Source organism: Panicum virgatum, chromosome 9K, assembly GCF_016808335.1.
Source record: "Panicum virgatum strain AP13 chromosome 9K, P.virgatum_v5, whole genome shotgun sequence".
NCBI classification, from domain to species: Eukaryota; Viridiplantae; Streptophyta; class Magnoliopsida; order Poales; family Poaceae; genus Panicum; species Panicum virgatum.
The window spans coordinates 47,493,516-47,512,268 of record NC_053144.1 but is presented as its reverse complement, the minus strand read 5'-3'; the positions used below and the strand labels follow the sequence as shown (position 1 = coordinate 47,512,268).

The 18,753-nt window shown below is 45.4% G+C and overlaps 5 protein-coding genes across 8 annotated transcripts; 3 read left to right on the top strand and 2 right to left on the bottom strand.

Moving 5' to 3' along the window:
* The first annotated feature begins 1,370 nt into the window (after window positions 1-1,370).
* On the top strand, window positions 1,371-4,845 carry LOC120651800 (very-long-chain aldehyde decarbonylase GL1-10-like). Its single transcript, XM_039929435.1, has 5 exons — window positions 1,371-1,906; window positions 2,311-2,633; window positions 3,981-4,128; window positions 4,221-4,253; window positions 4,405-4,845. The coding sequence occupies exons 1-5, from the start codon at window positions 1,571-1,573 to the stop codon at window positions 4,474-4,476; spliced, it is 912 nt and encodes a 303-aa protein (XP_039785369.1). The 5' UTR covers window positions 1,371-1,570; the 3' UTR covers window positions 4,477-4,845.
* Window positions 4,846-5,209: 364 nt separating this feature from the next.
* LOC120651796 (zinc finger protein GIS2-like) lies at window positions 5,210-8,270 on the bottom strand. 2 transcript variants are annotated; one of them, XM_039929430.1, is made up of 4 exons: window positions 8,065-8,270; window positions 7,313-7,512; window positions 6,716-6,811; window positions 5,210-6,022 (listed from the first exon to the last, which is right to left on the bottom strand). In XM_039929430.1, the coding sequence occupies exons 2-4, from the start codon at window positions 7,414-7,416 to the stop codon at window positions 5,458-5,460; spliced, it is 765 nt and encodes a 254-aa protein (XP_039785364.1). In that variant the 5' UTR covers window positions 7,417-7,512; window positions 8,065-8,270; the 3' UTR covers window positions 5,210-5,457. The 2 variants fall into 2 exon arrangements, with proteins under 2 accessions (XP_039785364.1, XP_039785365.1); XM_039929431.1 differs by lacking the exon at window positions 7,313-7,512 and having other exon boundaries at window positions 8,065-8,247.
* Window positions 8,271-8,737: 467 nt separating this feature from the next.
* LOC120651798 lies at window positions 8,738-11,329 on the top strand. Of its 2 annotated transcripts, none has more exons than XM_039929432.1 (2): window positions 8,738-9,445; window positions 10,543-11,329. In XM_039929432.1, the coding sequence occupies exon 1, from the start codon at window positions 8,872-8,874 to the stop codon at window positions 9,376-9,378; it is 507 nt and encodes a 168-aa protein (XP_039785366.1). In that variant the 5' UTR covers window positions 8,738-8,871; the 3' UTR covers window positions 9,379-9,445; window positions 10,543-11,329. The 2 variants fall into 2 exon arrangements, with proteins under 2 accessions (XP_039785366.1, XP_039785367.1); XM_039929433.1 differs by having other exon boundaries at window positions 8,743-9,445; window positions 10,879-11,329.
* A 1,195-nt stretch (window positions 11,330-12,524) lies between these two features.
* Window positions 12,525-14,194, top strand: LOC120651795 (xyloglucan endotransglucosylase/hydrolase protein 31-like). The gene is made up of 3 exons (XM_039929429.1): window positions 12,525-12,945; window positions 13,062-13,279; window positions 13,367-14,194. The coding sequence occupies exons 1-3, from the start codon at window positions 12,598-12,600 to the stop codon at window positions 13,731-13,733; spliced, it is 933 nt and encodes a 310-aa protein (XP_039785363.1). The 5' UTR covers window positions 12,525-12,597; the 3' UTR covers window positions 13,734-14,194.
* Window positions 14,110-18,547, bottom strand: LOC120651794 (E3 ubiquitin-protein ligase RFWD3-like). 2 transcript variants are annotated; one of them, XM_039929427.1, is made up of 13 exons: window positions 18,172-18,547; window positions 17,379-17,457; window positions 17,198-17,287; window positions 17,084-17,128; window positions 16,914-16,949; window positions 16,679-16,753; window positions 16,494-16,592; window positions 16,148-16,258; window positions 15,903-16,036; window positions 15,770-15,809; window positions 15,247-15,309; window positions 14,974-15,155; window positions 14,110-14,851 (listed from the first exon to the last, which is right to left on the bottom strand). In XM_039929427.1, the coding sequence occupies exons 1-13, from the start codon at window positions 18,468-18,470 to the stop codon at window positions 14,359-14,361; spliced, it is 1,746 nt and encodes a 581-aa protein (XP_039785361.1). In that variant the 5' UTR covers window positions 18,471-18,547; the 3' UTR covers window positions 14,110-14,358. The 2 variants fall into 2 exon arrangements, with proteins under 2 accessions (XP_039785361.1, XP_039785362.1); XM_039929428.1 differs by having other exon boundaries at window positions 16,679-16,732.
* Between the last annotated feature and the right edge of the window lie 206 nt (window positions 18,548-18,753).

The following is an 18,753-nucleotide window of genomic DNA, read 5'->3' as shown; positions in this document are numbered from 1 at the left end:
TAAAAGTCATTAAATGAGCTAAAGAAATTACCCTACTACCCCTGCATGCATCTGCATGCATGCATGCTGCCATGCACATGCGCGCGCCTGGTAGGGGAAGGGGTCACGGTGTGTGTGGTGGGGGTGGGACCCACAGGGGTAGGGTGGAATAAGTCCAAAAAAAACTTTTCTTGAAAGCTTTTTTTTCTTTAGATTCTAAGGGACTTTTAGTCCAAAAAAATTTCACCTGTTTGTTTTTTTAGACTCATAAATCCCATGAAACAAACAGGGCCTAAACCCCTCAGCAAACTGAAACTCTCATGCATCCACAGATTATACTCATGTCACCTCTGGCTCTGGATTTGTCTCTGACCTCAAGAGGCAAAAATCATCTTTATAACTCAAAAAAAGAGAGGCGAAAATCATCTCACCCCAGAACAAACGCTGGCTGATCCAAAGCCGAGAGGCACCTCACGGGCCCAACCACTCACGTGAGGAGGGGACGGGATGGATCCATCCAACGGTTCGTGTCGCACCACGCCAAGGCGGCACAGCGGACGCCGGACAGCCCACACCGGGGCCCACGCATCAGCGACTGGATCCGGCCGGCATAAAGCGGGGGCCGCTCGGCCTCTCCGCCGGGGGGAAATCTATTTGTAGCGCGCGCGAATACGATTAGAGTTATCGCAGAAGTATTTTTTTTACCCAATGATGTCCTTGGCCCACCACTGACCCCATGTTGTGGCCAGCCATCCAGCACGTGCAACAACGGCTCATGCTAACCTGTTAATGTGGAGGATTAGCTTGAAATCAAAATTTAAATATGTCCAATTTATTACAAGATCATATACGAATTTGCTAAATTTACTGTATTTCTTATTTGCTTAGAACATTTTCATTTGTTCTCAGAATATTGATTTTCATTGAGAACATTTTCTTCACACAAAACACTTTACTTTGTTCTCAGATTTTTTTTTGTTCTTAGAACAATATTTTTATTGGAACACTTTTATTTGTTCCATAATAATTTTTATGAGAAATCACAATGTTTGAAGCAGCATCTCGTGGAACATCTTGCTAGAACAATTATAAATGTTCTGAACAATCATAATTGTTCCGAATTTTACAATTAATTTATTCTAATTTCTTTAAATATGTTATTATAAGAAACACAATAGTTCAAACAAAATTTAATTTGCACTCTTATTTTGAAACAGTATTTTGTTATTTTTTTTGTGCATAACTACCGAGCCGTTGCTTTCACCTTCTCCTAGCGATGTGATAGGCTAGCTGCACAGCGGAGGAATCATGGGCCTAGAAGCAAATGAAAAAGTGTAGCGCTTTGGGTACGGAGTACATGTGCGATGCAACAACTCCGACTCGCGCGCGCTAAGCATAGACACCCCCCTCCGCCGGCCCACCACTCCACTCTCCTCGTCTCCTCCAGAGCAGACGGGGGGAAGGAAGGGGAAGGCGCCGGCGAACGGAAGCTGCTCGGCCCGCCGCGAACCCCGGGAATTGCGGACAGGCCACTCAGGTCCCGCACTTTGGGGGGGCATCTTTCGAGTCTCTCTCCATCGGCTCGCCGGAGATGCTGCCCTACGCGACGGCGGCGGAGGCGGAGGCGGAGGCGGCGCTGGGCCGGGCCATGACGCCCGCCGAGGCGCTGTGGTTCCGCTACACCGCGGGGGTGTCCGACTACCACCTCTACTGCTGCAACATCCTCTTCCTCTTCGTCGTCTTCACGCTGGCCCCGCTCCCCGTTGCGCTCCTCGAGCTCCGGGCCCCCGCCGCCGTCTCGCCGTACAAGCTGCAGCCCCGGGTGCGGCTCTCCGGGGCCGAGTTCGTTCGCTGCTACAAGGACGTCCTCCGCATCTTCTTCGTCGTCATCGGCCCGCTCCAGCTCGTCTCCTACCCGGCCGTGAAGGTCCGTCCGTCCGCGCCCGTCCTGTCGCTCTCGTCCGGTGAATCTACGCAATGTGTCTGATTACTTCATGAGATTTGGGGGCCTGGGGGCGGATTCGGTACAAGAGATCGCGTTTCCTTACTGTTCTCGCGCTTAGATACCCATGCCATGCCCCTGTGCCCGCTTGAGCGATCTGTTGTTCTGAGATGCAAGAATTTTGATTACATTTCTCTGCATGTTTTCGGAATTCCTGATCTGGGTTTTGCTCAAAGAACCCTTCTTAGCTGTGTCCTATTTGGAAGATTCCCCTGAGTTCACCTACTCTTGGCTGGCGGAAGAAAATTTTCCTCCGATGCTCCCTCCATTTCTTCCATCATGCTAAATTATATATTCATATAAAAAGATGCTCTTTAATATCAATGCAGATGGTGGGAATTCACACACAGCTTCCGTTGCCGTCCCTGGGAGAGATAGCGGTGCAGTTGCTGGTATACTTCCTTGTTGAGGACTACCTCAATTACTGGATCCACAGGCTCCTCCACGGGGAGTGGGGGTACCAGAAAATCCACCGCGTCCACCATGAGTTCACAGCGCCGATCGGCTTCGCAGCTCCATATGCACACTGGGCTGAGGTTCTGATACTTGGCATCCCCTCCTTTGTCGGGCCAGCCATTGCTCCAGGCCACATGATCACGTTTTGGCTCTGGATTGTACTCCGCCAGGTGGAGGCTATTGATACACACAGCGGGTACGAAGTTTATATTTTTTCCCCATCTTTGGAACAGACATACAACTATTGATTTGGTGTGGCATGCTTTTGTAATGATACTGTAGAGTGATATTGCAATGATTTTTTTTGGGTGGACTTACATTCCACTGACAATGACCTGCTGGTAGGCAACAGCAAACAGAGTTTGTCACTAATTGGAAGCTGAATTGGACTTGTGTTGATGTCTGCATAACCGACTGAGTAGCCTGAGAGTTCTTAGCCACCTGTTTACCGTTTAAGATTTCCTAGCAGCGAATTTTTTTCTAGTCATATACTTCTTTGGGAGGTCCTGGTAATGAAGAAACTATATAGCATGGATAGCATTGGCTGCTACTCTTTTGAGTCTTTGGTTGTTAATAAAAAACAAACTTACAGTTACAGAATTTGAAGTTGTAGGTTAAAATTTTATAAATTTAATGGCTTGAGAATTAGAATAAAATGTTCAGTCTTTGTTACATACTCAGTTTTGCTCCACTAACAAAAAGGATACAACCTATGAATCCTTAACAGAATGTTTTAAATGATCTTTTTTTCACTACAAAGCTTAGCAGAAAAATTATTTTCTTCTAAATATAAGGATACACAACTCTTTTGCGTATTCAAGAAAAAACTACGAGCTTAGCAAAAAAACTGACTAGTAATGTTTATGCTCGCTTCTACATAGGGATCGACCTAGGCACCTTGGAACAGAAAATTTTAATATGTTGTGGCTTGGCAAATTTAGGACTCACTGATTCATTGATGCAGCTTCAATCGAATGACTCGTAGGTCTATCAGTGGGTCATGTAGAAACAATCACGTTGCTTGATTTATATCTTAGTGGATGGAAATTGCTTTTTCTTAGTATTATGATGTTGCAGTATATTGCATCTATTTTTCTTTTTGACAATAAGTGGACACAATTTACTCACCATGTTTCCTCATATTGTACTGGACTATTGGGTACATTTCTTGTCCTTCATTTTAGGTGGAGACAATGAAAAATTCTAGCATCTCTATATATGATAGAAATTAACTACCATGTCACCAAGTCTAGAGTAACTCCTTGGATTGAGATCTACTAATATCAAACATATCTCATGGGTTCTTTTTGTTTGCTCCATCTTTGTATACAATCCATTTGTAACTACAAAATTGTTTTTCCCCCTGTATGAGATCATCTCAGCTAGGATGTACCTCAGTTTGTACCATTTTGCAGCAGATATTGTTTGTTATATTTTTGCTGCAGGCCTGCGGCCAATAAAACCATCCATGACACTATGGCAGCTACTTTGTATTTGTGATCCTTCCATGAGGAGAAACATAATTAGTTTTATAATTTTGCAGCTTTGATTTCCCATTCACTCTGACGAAGTATATTCCATTCTATGGCGGAGCAGAATACCATGACTATCATCATTATGTAGGAGGCCAGAGCCAAAGCAATTTTGCTTCTGTTTTCACATACTGTGATTATCTGTATGGGACTGATAGAGTAAGTTTCTCTTTTACACAAAAGGCGAAAAGGAAGTACTAAGAAGTGACGGAAGTGTTAGAGTTCTGATGTTGAGCACTTTGTTCTTTCAGGGTTACAGATTCCACAAGGCGTACCTAGCAAAGGTATTTTTCTACGCTGACAGCTTTGCCAAACATTTTCTATGGTACCTTAGAAATAACAAGGGAATTTCAAATGTTTAAGATTACTATATGCTAAATAACTTATTGAGTTGACTAAGTAGCTAACTTTTTTTATGTGACCTCCCGGATGTAGCTGAAGGATCTTGGGCAAAACGATGGTGAGAAAGGAGATGGCAATGGACTCAGCTATGCAAAATCGGACTAGATTGCTTGATACAGTGCCTTCTGAGTGTCTCCATGATCGATCAAGTTCACTGTGGCATCACGAAATGGGAGATCAGCCTGAGTTGGGCATCGAGTTCACTGTGGCATCACGAAATGGGAGATCAGCCTGAGTTGGGCTGCGCATGTGTGGTGTGTTCGTCTGATTTCTGAAACAGGCACGCAGCTTTCAGCTGCATTGCCCTGTGTTTCCCAGTGTTTGTGAACTTCTTCTATGGAACTTGTACGCTGACCAATAACAATGCAACTCTCAGATAGTCTTCCCTGTGTTTCCCAGTGTTTGTGTACTTCTATGGAACTTGTACGCATGCTTTGATTGTTTTGAATCAATTGCTGTATAGTTTCTGAGAAACTTTGCCTGGGTGACGCATGCTTTGATTGTTCTGAATCAATTGCTGTATAGTTTCTGAGAAACTTTGCCTGGGCGCCCCAGTGTTTCGAGTTGCAACTAGGGATTCTGTCCAGTTCTGAATAGTTAACTTCTGATGTACCATGGCAAATTGAAATATTCTAAATTGGTTAACATTATTAGCACTTCAGAACTATTCGCCAGCCCCTTGGCCCAGAAATGTGTAGACAATAGTAAGAAACCATCAGCAGCATAATTTATCACTCGCGCCCCTGCACTCCTTTGTCGATTTCTGTTCTAATGGACAAAAGTTTTCACTCAGGGAGCTCCAATTACAACACTGAAAGGCTAATAAGAATAAACGTGCTCTGATGTTTCAAGTTCAAATAAGATCAAAATCTCACGAGATGAATTCAGTATTCATAAGTATTCCCATCCACAAATATTATCCTCAACAGAACATCACAGCTAAATAGCATATCCCAGAATTACAACTAAAGATCGCATTTGACATAGCTAGAAGTCGTTATAGTTTAGAAATAAAAAACAAATTAAAAGTAAAATTGTTCTTGACGTAGAGGGCCATAAGTCATCTGAATTGCCCTTGAACGTCCTTCAGAAATGACGCGGGGGGAAGCGGTCCATGAGATTCACAGAGGGGCACTCATAAGCCATGTGGCCACGGCCACCACAGTTGTGGCAGATCATGAAGGCACCAGCCATGCAGTCACGGCTCATATGGCCAACCTGGTTGCAGGCGCGACAGATGACGTCACTGAAGCTGCCACGGAAGGGAGCGCCAGCTCCACGGAAGGGAGGTGGCAAACCCCGCTCACCCAATGTATCAGACTTGGGGCACTGACGGGCCAAATGACCAGCAACATTGCACAGGTTGCAAACAGGATCATTGGTGCAGTTGCGGGCAAGATGGCCACTCTGCCGACAGTTGTTGCAGGCCTTCTCATTGGTGCATTCCTCACGAAAATGACCTGGTTTGTAGCAGTTGCTGCAAATGATCACTTCTCCAGGTGGCAATGGCGGAGCAGTGCAGTCTCTTGCAATGTGGCCAGACTTGCCGCAGTTACGGCATATCCCTTCATTTGGGCAGCTGTTAGCCATGTGGCCAGGCTCTTTGCAGTTCCAGCAGATACCTTTGGAAGAACACTCAGCTGCAATGTGCCTGCAACATTAAAAAAAAATAGTCTGAAAAAGCTATATCAGCTCAAAACATGAAGGTGCATGGCCATAGGGAATGCATTATGTATCGCTTAAGCTTCAAGGTCGCCGTAATTAATCATCTCACAGATATAAAAATCAAATAGAATCTGAGATCAGGTCTCATGGAATAAGAGTCAAAGACAACAATGAATTGCTTACAGATGCATTGAACTTCACTAAACAAATGATGCTAGAAATATTCCAGGATGACAAGAACATAAAAGATAATATAAGGTAGAACATCGACTTATGCCCCTAGGGGAACACATGCACACCTTGTCCACACTATGGAGCACGCACAAAATGCCCCTGAATAGTTAAACTTAACCAAACAATACTAACTGTAAATCATGAAATAAATTGATAGAGCACCATCTGAGATGACAGGGGTGGGGTGGGGTGGGGGGGGGGCAGGAAGTTCTACAAAGTATTCTTATAACAACAGACTAGGGGTTCTTAAACACCAGTAGGCCCATAAAACTCTCAAAAGTTGGCATCTGAATCCAAGAAAAGTTTAAGGACCTCAGGTGCACTTTAATTTAAAGCACATGGTATGTACTAGTACAAGTAAAGTGCACATGCTAATAAATGAATGATGGAAAAACTCAACACTTAAAAGAGCATCAGTGTAAGCAGAATAATGGAGAGTTCTTACCCAGGAAGCCCACAGGTATGGCAGACAGCCACGCTAGGACACTCTCTAGCAAAATGCCCGGGACGCTTACAGTTGTTGCACAAATCATTATGAAACCTGCACAACAGACAGACAAAAAATAACCATAGGATACATAATAAACTTCCAAACATCTGGATAATTTTATATTACAGCTTCACATAAATTGATTTGTAATTACACCATTTTTGTCATGACTCATGTCCAATTACAACCCTCGCACAAAGGTTGTTTCCTCAAACCATGCAAAAACATGAACCCATTCTTAAACCACTGTTACCATATTGTGTCACACTTCTATTTACTAGACTTGCAGATAAATTAGAGTATTATCATGACCCAATATCAAGTGCCCTTTACTTATGCTGCACAAAGTGATCATAGTGGGATAACTCAAACCATTTACATCTAAATCAAACAAATAATTATGGTTATTCTACCACAAGCACAAACTTAAACTTCACGTAAAACCTGATCAATAGCGTTTGGGCCAATATATACACAATAACGAGAGGAAGCAGTAATGCTTGGATGAACAATGTCAAACACTCGTCCTATTTGACTTAGGTAAGCTCAAACCTGCTCGGACCACGGCGGCTGTCCCTCCGATATGGTGCGTCACGGTATGAGGTGCGCTCGGTACGCATCCTGCGGTCCTTCGGCTGCGGGCTGCGGCTGCTCATCACGAAATCTTTCCTCTAAACTCCAAACTTCAACTCCACGCCAATCAGCACCTTCAACACTCCAACAAACACCACAACCTCTGCTCTTCGTCCTTCCTGTCCACAGCAAAACGCCAAAACCAGACTGAGATCCAACCCTAAGTTCCACAATCACCACCACCTTCACTACAGGATGCTCAAGTTCCAACAGTAGGTCACACAACTCGCTGGATACCCTAACTCCCACGGTCCCACCACCCTCTCTCAAGTCATAGCATCTGGCAAGTGCATTCTAGTCTTGAGTCTCCTCCAACGAATATCCCATTTTTCCAACACGCTACAACAAGCCGGCATATTTTACTATGTTTCTTTCGAAATTCCTCCCACTCCACCATCACCTTAACACGACGACTCCTTGCCGAATAGTGCTTGATCAATTTCACACCGCTCCCGTCGCAAAAAAAGATCCCCGCCCCAATCCTCCACGCTACAGACACAAGCGTCCGGGAAAGAAACCTAGGGCCGCGAAACCACATAGGCAATAACCGCCAAAGGAGATGCAGCTTGGCATCTAATCCGACTAAGAAAGAGCAAGACGACGGAAATAGGTCTAGCAGCAGGATTCCAATTCTAGAGACGCAAGCGAAATTGACAGAGGCTAGGGCATACCAAAAGATGCGCGGATATCCAGCGGGGCGAAGCAGGAGTTCCGGATGCAGCGCAGCGATGTCGCCGTGCAGCCCCGAGGGAGCTCCGGTGCAGGTCGCCGGAGGAGCACGGCGGCGGCGTCGGAGGCGTGTCCGGATTGGGGGATTGGTCCGAGCGGAGCGTGCGACCAGGTCGAGAAGAAGGGGACATATCCTGTGCCTTACGGTGCAATCATCACCGTGCAATCCAACTAAAAAAATATTAAAAAATTCTAAAAAAAGTTTTGAATGTGTATCTCAACCTACTTCATCTATATATAAAATTACCGTGCAATCCAACTAAAAAAAGTCTTAAAAAATTCTAAAAAAAATCTTGAATGTGCATCTCAACCTACTTCATCTATATATAAAATTTCATGATCAAATTCGTCCTCCTCTAGAAATTAAAAAAAGACAAATTTTCTGACAAAAGTAATAGTTCAAATGCAACCTAAATTTGTCTTTTTTAACTTCCTGAGGATGACGAATTTGACCCTAAAATTGTATATATAGATGAAGTAGGTTGAGATGCACATTCAAAAAAAATTTAAAATTTTTTGAGACTTTTTTTAGTTGGATTGCACAGTGATTGTACCATAAGCTTGATTGCACGGATGTCTCCCGAGAAGAAGGCGCAGATCCAGGCTATCCAGAGAGCGAGCGCACGTGCTTTCCGACCGTCCGATCGGAAATTGACGGTCCAGGAAAAGCGGCCGCTTGTGCGGAGAGCTAACGGGCCCCGTAAGCAGCAGATAGCTCTTGGGCTTTGGGCTTGGGCCGAACGGAACAGATGCCTCTCGTCGCGTGCACCGACGGCGGCGAGGCGGGGACTTGGACGCCGCCGTTCTGCACCATCGTGGCGGCCGACACGTCGGACTTCTCCTACCTCTCCTGCCCGCGCTGCGATCTCGCGCTCCCGAACGGCGCCGCCTCCTGCTTCGCCTGCGGCGGCGGCCAGCCCGCCCCGGCCCGCGTCTACCGCCTGCTCCTCTCCCTCGCCACGCACGACCGCGTCGTCCCCGTCGTCCTCTTCAACCGCGCCGCGCGCACCCTGATGGGCTGCCCCGCCGACGAACTCGCGCGCTTCTTCGCCGCGCACCCGGGCTCGGCCCGCGCCGCCGCGGAGGCGCTGCGCGGGGAGATGTGCCGGGTGGTGCTGCGCGCGCCTGCTGCCAGGAACAAAAGGAGCGCCGGCGCCGCGGACGAGCGATTTCGCGCCGTCTCCGTCGTCCCGCTTCGCGACGGTTTCCGCCCGGTTGTCGACGCCCTCAGGACGATGTACCCGCGCTGCAGCTGATGCTGATGCTCCTCGACTCATCGTTGCCGTCGTACCACCATGGCACACAGTGGCATGGGATATAGAGGTTGGTGCCCCATTCTGTTCGACGAAATGCTTGGTTTGTAATGGCACAAGCATTTCAACTATGACTGGTTCTAAGTTGTTGCTATTGGTGATCTTAAACTCTCTCACTCTCATTATGAACCGACTTTCAAGTGCATTCTTCTTTCACTTGTCTGATTAAATCGCCTAGTTTCGTGCCCCTAGCGCTTGTCCCAGCAATCACCATGTCTTCTTCAGATTTTAGCAAATGTTATATAAGATTATTCAAGAACCTAGACAAGAACATTTGGAGCAAACATGCTGAACTGTGGAAGTAGTTCAGGTTGTTTGGTCAGGTATGCGCAAAAACACTAATAATTCTCCGCAAGGACTCCTGTTTTTAGTCCATATCACTGAAATATATTATATGTACCTGAACTTGCATTTGTATCCAAGACTCGCAATGTTACTTTAAGTTCTGCTGTCTTAGCTCGCTGCTGCTCTGATTTCTTGTCAGTCATTTGCCATTTCGATTAACACCACGAATCCACAATGGTACAGTTGCATACAGTGTCTCTGATAAGATTATCATGAGATCAAGTCGTACTTTCCTATTGTTCCCATGAGATCATTTATCGTGGAAGATCAAATCAAAATCCCTATTGTCCCGGACATATAAGAAGAGGTTCCAATGTTTTTTTTTTGTCCCCAGACATATAAGAAGAGGTTCCAATTTTTTTTTTGTCCCCAGACATATAAGAAGAGGTTCAAATATTCAAAGAACACTAGAACTGAAATCCAGAACTGACATTACTTTGCTGACTATTCTATGCTCAAGCAGTGTTCACATTACTTTCTTCCCAGGAAGAAATCATGTGCTATATTTCAACATGTAGATAGGCTGTGTTTTTTCTCTGCTTCCCATTTCTTCATTAGTGTCGGCAAGTGAAGCCAAACTAAAGACGGGCCCCGGTGTTCTGCTGTATATGTCAAGTGCCATAGAGGGGCCCAAGTATTAAAGATGCATATGCCATATAACTAATTGTTGCTCAAGATTATGAACATGTTAAGCATGGGTCCACAAAAATTTCATTGGATTGGTCGTTTATATATTTTTATTTTTTGAAACGGAACCGGCAGGAGAGCTGCCTGTTGTATTAAAAAGGAGGGGCAAAAACTAGAGTACAAAACTGGAACAAGCAACAAAACTTTACACTGAGGCCACATGGATGCATCTGCAGGAAACTAGATTCTTTAGATCTAGCCCCCCTCGATCATACTGATCCAATAGGTAATACATGCAGTTTAACACATTCCAGAAAACTTTCTTCACCAGTTACTATCTGCACAAGAGATTATGTTTGACAGTAGAATATTGTAGTAAACCTTAATAAAAAGATGCTACCACCTTAATAAAAAGATGCTACCGAAACGCAGAGTATTTGTTTTATCAGTTATCTTGTTTGAGCACTGCAGATTGCTGAATCAAGTGTGATCGGTCCAATTCAATCCAGTTCTGAAGACCAACTGAACAGCAGTTGGGTCGGGGGGGTTTCAGGCCATTGCATCGAGCTGAACAGTCAGAAACTGAAGCTGATCATTCACCTTCAGAATTCAGAAAGGCATTCTGTGCGCTTGTGACGATGAGCTCTGAATCTCATGATTGGCCCTCCTGTGCTGCCTGTGACGATGAGGACGACGCCAAGGAGCAGCCGTGCAGATGCATACTTCGTCAATAGTTGAGCTTCAAGAGTTTGTCCTCGACTTTAAGCTCTGCCGCTTTCAGTACAATCTAACTTTTTTTTAGCAGTCGTACAATCTAAGGTGCTGTTTATTTCCAGCGACTTATTTTTAGTCCCTGTCCCATCAAAAGAAATTTTACTATTTAGAAGTATCAAATAAAATTTATTTATAATTTTTTTTGACAGATGGGTGCTAATTGACGAGACGGATCTAATGACCCTAATTAATCCATGATTTGCTACGGTAATGCTACAGTAATGGTTCACTAATTATGGATTAGTATACTTCATTAGATTTGTCTCGCATTGTAGCTCCAGGGTTCTGCAATTAGTTTTGTAATTAGACTTCATTTAATACTTTTAAATGTTAAGATTCTTTTTGATGTGACATGGTCTAAAATTTAGCCCCTCAAACCAAACAACCCAACTCATCAGCATCGGTCCAAGTGAATAGTGATACACTAGCGAAGATCTAGTTGGTGCAAATCATATCTTTGAAATTTTGCAGTGCTGCTGCCTACTGGTGAGCGTACTGATTAGCCAAATGATCCAAGTTGTGAGCTACCACAAAAAGAAAGACCATCATTCAAGCTGAGGCGATCAGTGGCGTATCATTTTCAGTATGTCAATGAACCGTGTGTCGGTAGTGATGGTGAACAGCGGTCATGTGTATGGCCTAAAATTGCACTAAACATGGAATTGATTTTTTTTCTTCAGAAAATTAAGATTTTTTGGCGACGAAGCTGTCTTGGACAGATTTGCGGCAGCGTACATGCAAGCAGGTAGTTTCCTTTTTTTGCCGATAATTCGGACCGTCTGGGACCTAAATGCCAAACCTGAATAATGCAGGAAAGAACTTACTTTCCTTTTTTTACTTGGATCAAAAGGAAGGGGTGACAAAAAGTTACTAGTATAGTAACCAAATCTCGTCTCTTTATTCTTTGCTGCTGGCGGGTAATAAACCCAAAGCGTGGTGGCATAGCATACTTGACTGCCAATGGGAAGAATAAACATGGAGCATGGAGGCGTTTGCAAACCAAATGCTAGTACGTGTTCCAGGTTCAGTTACTCAGTATTCACACGACCAGAGTTTGCGAATAACTGAAACCAAAAGTATAGGGATTCACGTAAGAAAGTGTGCGACGCATTAATATTTCTTGTGTGGGAGGTGACAGTATGCGAGTGCTTTGCATTTTCTTTTGGGGCCAAGATCTTGTTCACTCGTAGTACACTTTCACTTGTTCATCCTGGGCACCTAATCAATAATCTCGCAAATCTGTCCCCACTCACTTCTTAAAAAATGAATTCTTAACAACATTTTCCTACTCTGTGGGACCGTTACCATACAGGCCTGATCTCGGCTATAAAGAACACCTCTTGCAAACCGAAATTTTATCGATTTATCACACGCAACGGACACTAGATCACTAGGCACGTCTAGCACTATCACCAGATGGCAAGGCCGGTGCAGCAGGCAGCTGCTCTTCTCCCTCTTCTCCTGGCATGCACGCTTGCTCTGCTCACGCTGCAGCTGCGGCCCTGCGCCGGCCAGCAGCAGCCTCCCTCCCCCGGATACTACCCCAGCGCCACGCTCCGGCCGCTGGCCTTCTCCGAGGGCTACCGGACCCTGTGGGGCCCGCAGCACCAGACGGTCTCGCCGGACGGCAGGTCCCTGACGCTGTGGATGGACCGCAGCTCCGGCAGCGGGTTCAAGTCGGCGCGGGCGTACCGGAACGGCTACTTCGGCGCGTCGGTCAGGGTACAGCCGGGCTACACCGCCGGCGTCAACACCGCCTTCTACGTGAGCCATCTCTCTGACTGTCTCTCCAAATGCAATGGTGAGCAGAGCACTGATGCTCTGCTGGGATTTGGTGCTGATGATGCCTGATGAGATGCAATGCGTGGCCGCTGCTGCAGCTGTCGAACAGCGAGGAGTACCCAGGGCACCACGACGAGATCGACATGGAGCTGCTGGGTACGGTCCCCGGGGAGCCGTACACGCTGCAGACCAACGTGTACGTGCGCGGCAGCGGCGACGGCACCATCGTCGGCCGGGAGATGAGGTTCCACCTCTGGTTCGACCCCACCGCCGACTTCCACCACTACGCCATCATCTGGAACCCCGACCAGATCCTGTAACTCTCTCTCTCTCTAGTATCTCTCTTGTTTGTACGGTCACATGAGCTGCAATGCAAGCTACACGATTGGTTCGTCGCCTGCAGGTTCCTGGTGGACGACGTGCCGATCCGGCGGTACGAGAGGAAGACGGAGGCCACGTTCCCGGACCGGGAGATGTGGGCGTACGGCTCCATCTGGGACGCCTCCGACTGGGCCACCGACGGCGGCCGCTACCGCGCCGACTACCGGTACCAGCCGTTCGTGTCGCGCTTCGCGGACCTCAAGATCGGCGGGTGCGCCGCGGACGCGCCCGCCGGGGGCTGCCGGCCCGTGCCGGCGTCGCCGTCGGGGTCGGCGGCGGCGCTCAGCCCGCAGCAGGAGGCCGCCATGCGGTGGGCGCAGCGGAACTCCATGGTGTACTACTACTGCCTCGACTCATCCAGGGACCACGCGCTCTACCCCGAGTGCTGACCTGAACCTGAACACACTGCAGAGCTGAGGGTCGTTGCAATTTGCAACTGCAGCTCCCATTCATAACCAAATCAAACGCGTGTCTAAGCGCAATGCAACTTGGAGTAAAAAATAAACAGTGGAAAAGGATGCAAATTGCTTCAATACGAAAGAAGGGTATGAAAAAATGAATCCTGAATGAGTTTGGTCGAAAGAATGTCAAGAACAAGTGAATGCCTGATGTTACGTCTTATAGTGACGTGTAGGGCCTAGTGACGTGCAATGATGGTACGATACAAACTGAAAATATCGGCGAGTGAGCATAGCAAGAAGCATATCTAAAGTGCGACAGACCGCTACCCATTTGTTCCCTTGATTTATGGCACAATGCAGCATCAGTAGAACTCCAGAACATGTAATCCCTGCACTTGCCAGTGATATACTGGAGCCTCTTACGAAATTGTATATCTTGGTTTTACACACCATTTAGCAAAAACTGTACAGAGCAATAGTGGTCTGTACTTGTACACCAAAAAGCCAGTGAAGCACCCAAGGTACCTCTCCCCAGTGTACAGAGTTAGCATGCAAAGCTACCGCAAAGCAAAGCAAAGCTAAAGAATGAAGTCAATCGGTTTTCTCTGTTGTGCTACCTAACTGTGAAAATTTGCAGCTTCTCGACGCTTAAGCACCCAAGGTACCTCTCCCCAGTTGAACTTTCAGCAAACCTTAGATCAAGGATCGGTTGTCTGTGGGGCCTGAGATCGGTGTATGTCTGAAACGAAGGCAGCCGCCATGTCCGGACTCCGTACAGCGACTCATCACCATAGGCAAAGAGATGCTGATTGCCTCCACATGGTATGATTGCGGACTTTGACATTCGCAAGTCGCTTACATTACCGCTGCAGGTTTGGTCCTTGGCAAAGGATGTTGTGGTGGTCCTCCTCAGGAGTGTATGGCGCCCTAGCTTTCCTGAACCAGTGGGTGCCTGTGATTGTGGTGTAATCGCTTGGGGTGTGGCGTTATCATCTGGGAGCTCAACTTTCGGGCGGTAGGAAGCCACCAGGAGATCACTTGATGGAGGGGCGCATGCAAGAGAAATGCAGATCCCTTGGTTTTCCATCCCACTTAGCAAATTTGGCCTGAAAAAGAGCCCAAACTTCAACATAGGAGCTACAAATAACCAAATCCGACGTTTCAGACCATGAGAAGCACATCAATTGGGACTGTGTATGGACTTTTCAAACTAAAGCTAAAAGCATACCTGTCTTCACCACCATCAACATCCCAAATGCAGGGTCCTATAGAAGAAGCAGAAAAAACCTTTCTGGAACCATTGCCATCTACAATAGAGTGAATTGTATGGACTGGATGTGTCGATAGACCCAACATACAATGCAAAGGTGCTAAAGTTTGACGAATATCAAAGACCAATAGCATCCCATTCTGAAATTTTTTATAGAAGAATTTCTATTCAGCCATCCAAAAGTGCACAAAAAAACTTAATAAAATCACAACAGCTTACTGAAAAGTCAACCTGTAATCCAGTATAAATATAAGTCGAACTAGTATGATCCCCTGAGCAGGACCAACCAGGAGCCTGAAAGATATTGAAACACAGAAGATTAACAGGTCATCATAAACAATTTCACATTTTTGCTGATTCTCTTACTTAGTAACGGCAATACATATTCACTAATTCGCTTACTTAAGCAATTCCACATTTTCCATAGTTTAATTTAAAGAAAAAGTACACATGTCTCTGCCAAAACTCAAAAACAAGTGATTTGACTGTCAGCCACCTTTTTAATATTCTGAAGGTTAAAGTGTTTGCCGTAAGTGATTTTCTGATATCCAAGACCTAGAGATACAACAACAGGACAAATAGAAACAGAATTGCAGATACCCAGCCTTAAATAACAGAAAGGACCATCTATAGTATTTAAATATTTTAGGAAGAAATATATGCAGGAACAAACTTTTGGTAGCAGTTTTTGAATCAGCAGAAGAGCATAAAAGTACTTGCAAGTTTTGTGAAATTGCAAAGGTTAAAGAATCACCGGTAGATTGTATTGAAGGACAACATTGTTGGTCGCCATGCTGAGATATAAAACATAAGCACAAAGGTCAGATATCAGAGTAAATGTTAGCAAGAAAATAGTGAGATAAAACTATGGCACTTTCTTTACAGACCTGAAAAGAGACAACTTCCTGCCTAGTGATGCAAAAGCAGCATGGCCCCTAGGCAGTATACAGATGTCCCTAATAGCTTTAGTATCAGGAGGGAGGTCGATTTTCTGCATTCCCTGTCTAGCAAACATGCTGATCTGTTGAAATAAAGAATTGAATTGCAAAAGGTCAATAAGCAACCAAAAATTGCAATAAAAAGCATAACTCATCGGGAGTCATTAAGCAAAAGAATCTGTTTAGACATGTACCTTTGTAAGGATGTGTTCAGCACCAACTCCAGGTCCCCTTCCAGAAGTGAGTATAGTCTGACTTGATGCATCTATGCCCATGACCCGAGCTCCATCAACCAAAAACTCATTCTACAAAACATAGCTGTTGATTGTGAGTCAGTGAATGATAAGATCTCTTCATAATCTACTGTTATAGACTGTGCGATTGAAGTTGGCATGAAAGAGACTGGCATATGCTTCATGAGTAACAGTACACAGTTATAGCTAAATTAGGCCGCATAACCAAATTGAACCAGAAAACAAATCTCAACATAGCAAGATAAAGTAAAACAGAAATAGGTAATCAGATAGCACTAAAACAGACCTGGAGAACAAAACTGCAGTGATTTCTATGGTCAATGTCTTCCAGTGAGGCAATTGGCTCAGCATCTGCCACTCCATCTGATATCCACTCTGTCCTTTTCTTCAAAATTAATCGTAGAAAATGTTAACATGGAACTTTTATTACTATGACTAACTATTAAAATTTGAGCATTACTAGTGCTCTACCTGTCTCTTCAAGCTTGTATCGTACATTACATTTTGTTGCAACATAATCTGCCTCTGCAGGTAATGTAAGGAAACCTGAAAGGATTAATTATGGCACTCTGCTGAGCGTGTAAAAGGTTTATAAACAGAAATATTGCTCAATTTAATTTATGAAATACATCAGTAAGGGCAACCCTACTTTTTCATCAGAAAATCAATTTGGTTAGTCAAAAAAATATTTCATCTGGCCACGTACCTTATGCTCTTTTATCTCCTCAAGTAATTTTGCTTGCTGTGTGGAAGCATTAAGAACATATAAGCTTTGGCAAAAAGAATATGCAACTTGCGGTAAGTATTGCTATGGGACAGGATACTAATGTCAGGTTCAAGTAAAAATGAAGATCGCACAAAGAAAAGGGAGCTTACTTGCTTCTCAAGAGATTCATTTTTCTCTCTCAACAACAATACTTGCTGCACAAATCAAATAAGCATTACTAGATGATGACATATACCTCCAACAAAAAGTAAAGCATAACTAACCGTTTCAAGATCATTATTGGGAACAGCAATCTCTGGCACATAGAGGTTGATAATGTTGTTTTCTTTATATCTCTTGCCACATTGGGGACACTGAGTAAGTATAGAAATAACAGACCTAATCAATCAGAAGGATTCACCCAAATAACATTATTATTCTGATACAATTAAATAGGCAGCATACCGGTGCTTTTTTCTTGCCACACTGTAGCAACCACCTCTCTAGGCAATATCTGCCATAGACATGCCCACAGGGAATGCAACTAGATGTGGGATACAACACAGTTAGCAATTTAAGACCCACCACTCGTAATGATTTGAAAATAAGCAGGTATGCGCCACCAAATCAGCAAAAGTAAAAAATAAGCACATAATAAGAATACTATAGGATCATTAGCAATTTTCTAAATGCCCAAATGATTAGAAAATAGTAATAAAACCCGTGGCCCTAGACATGCTTAATGCCTTTATCAACCATGATTCCCAGGCTGGTGGACTAATGGACCCAATCACCCAGAAACACACGACTCCATACTAGTCATACAGTTACCCTTTCCGCATAACAGTTACTAGTACTGATCGTAAACTTAATGCTATTTCACTTGTCATAATTCCTAGCGTTCAATTAATTTGCCTATCAGGCAGAGTGATATGCTCAAGTAATCTCCAGCGAGTCAATACACTTATATTCAGATACAGAGGCCACTAGAACAAATAGCAACTGTACACTCGTAGAAATCCTCTCATACTACACCCAATTACAGAGCACATGATTCCGAAAATTATGGTCTCAGTTTGAGATCTGAAGCATAAGTTACAACTGGTCAGAAGCTACAGCAAGCCGATTCCAAAAACTATGGTTTCAGTTGATTCACGGTGGAAAGAGATCAGCAAATTACGACAAGTTCAGGGCCACGCGAGACGGCGAGTTTGTTCACAAATCAACGAAATCAATGAAGCGTGCAATTCGTCCTCACCTCACGCGATGCGCGCCGTCGGCGGTCCATGCGAGCATACATATGGGGCAGCTGGGTAGGTTCGGCCCATCCGACTCGCCTCCGCTAGCCGATGCCTTACCCTCCGTCGCCGAAACCCTAGCTTCCCCACCGCCATGCCTCCTCCGCCCCTCGCTGGATCCCTCGCTCTCCTCCTCCTCCTCCTCCCAGTCCCCTTCCTCACCCGAGGAGGACGAGCTCATCAATAGTATCACACGAGGAGCAGCCCTCTCCCCAGCCCGCCGCGGCCGCCTCCCCCGGGAACCCGACCCCGACGGCATTGGGGGAGCGGCGGAGTGAACGGGGGAAACGAGAGAGGGGAAATTTTAAGCAGTGGCGCCCGTCTGTGGCGAGAGAGACCGAAAAGGGGAGGTCGGCGCGCCGCGCACGAGTCCGAAAATCTTATGGGCTGTCCACATGGGCCGCGGAAACAGCCCACGGAGAGAACGAATCGACTCCACCGCCTCCCGCGGCAGCTACCAGCGCGGCAGGCGCGTCTCGTTTAGTACCACCTCGCTGCCTCAGGGAGGGTGGGACGAGGGAGGAGGCTACATAACCATCGCC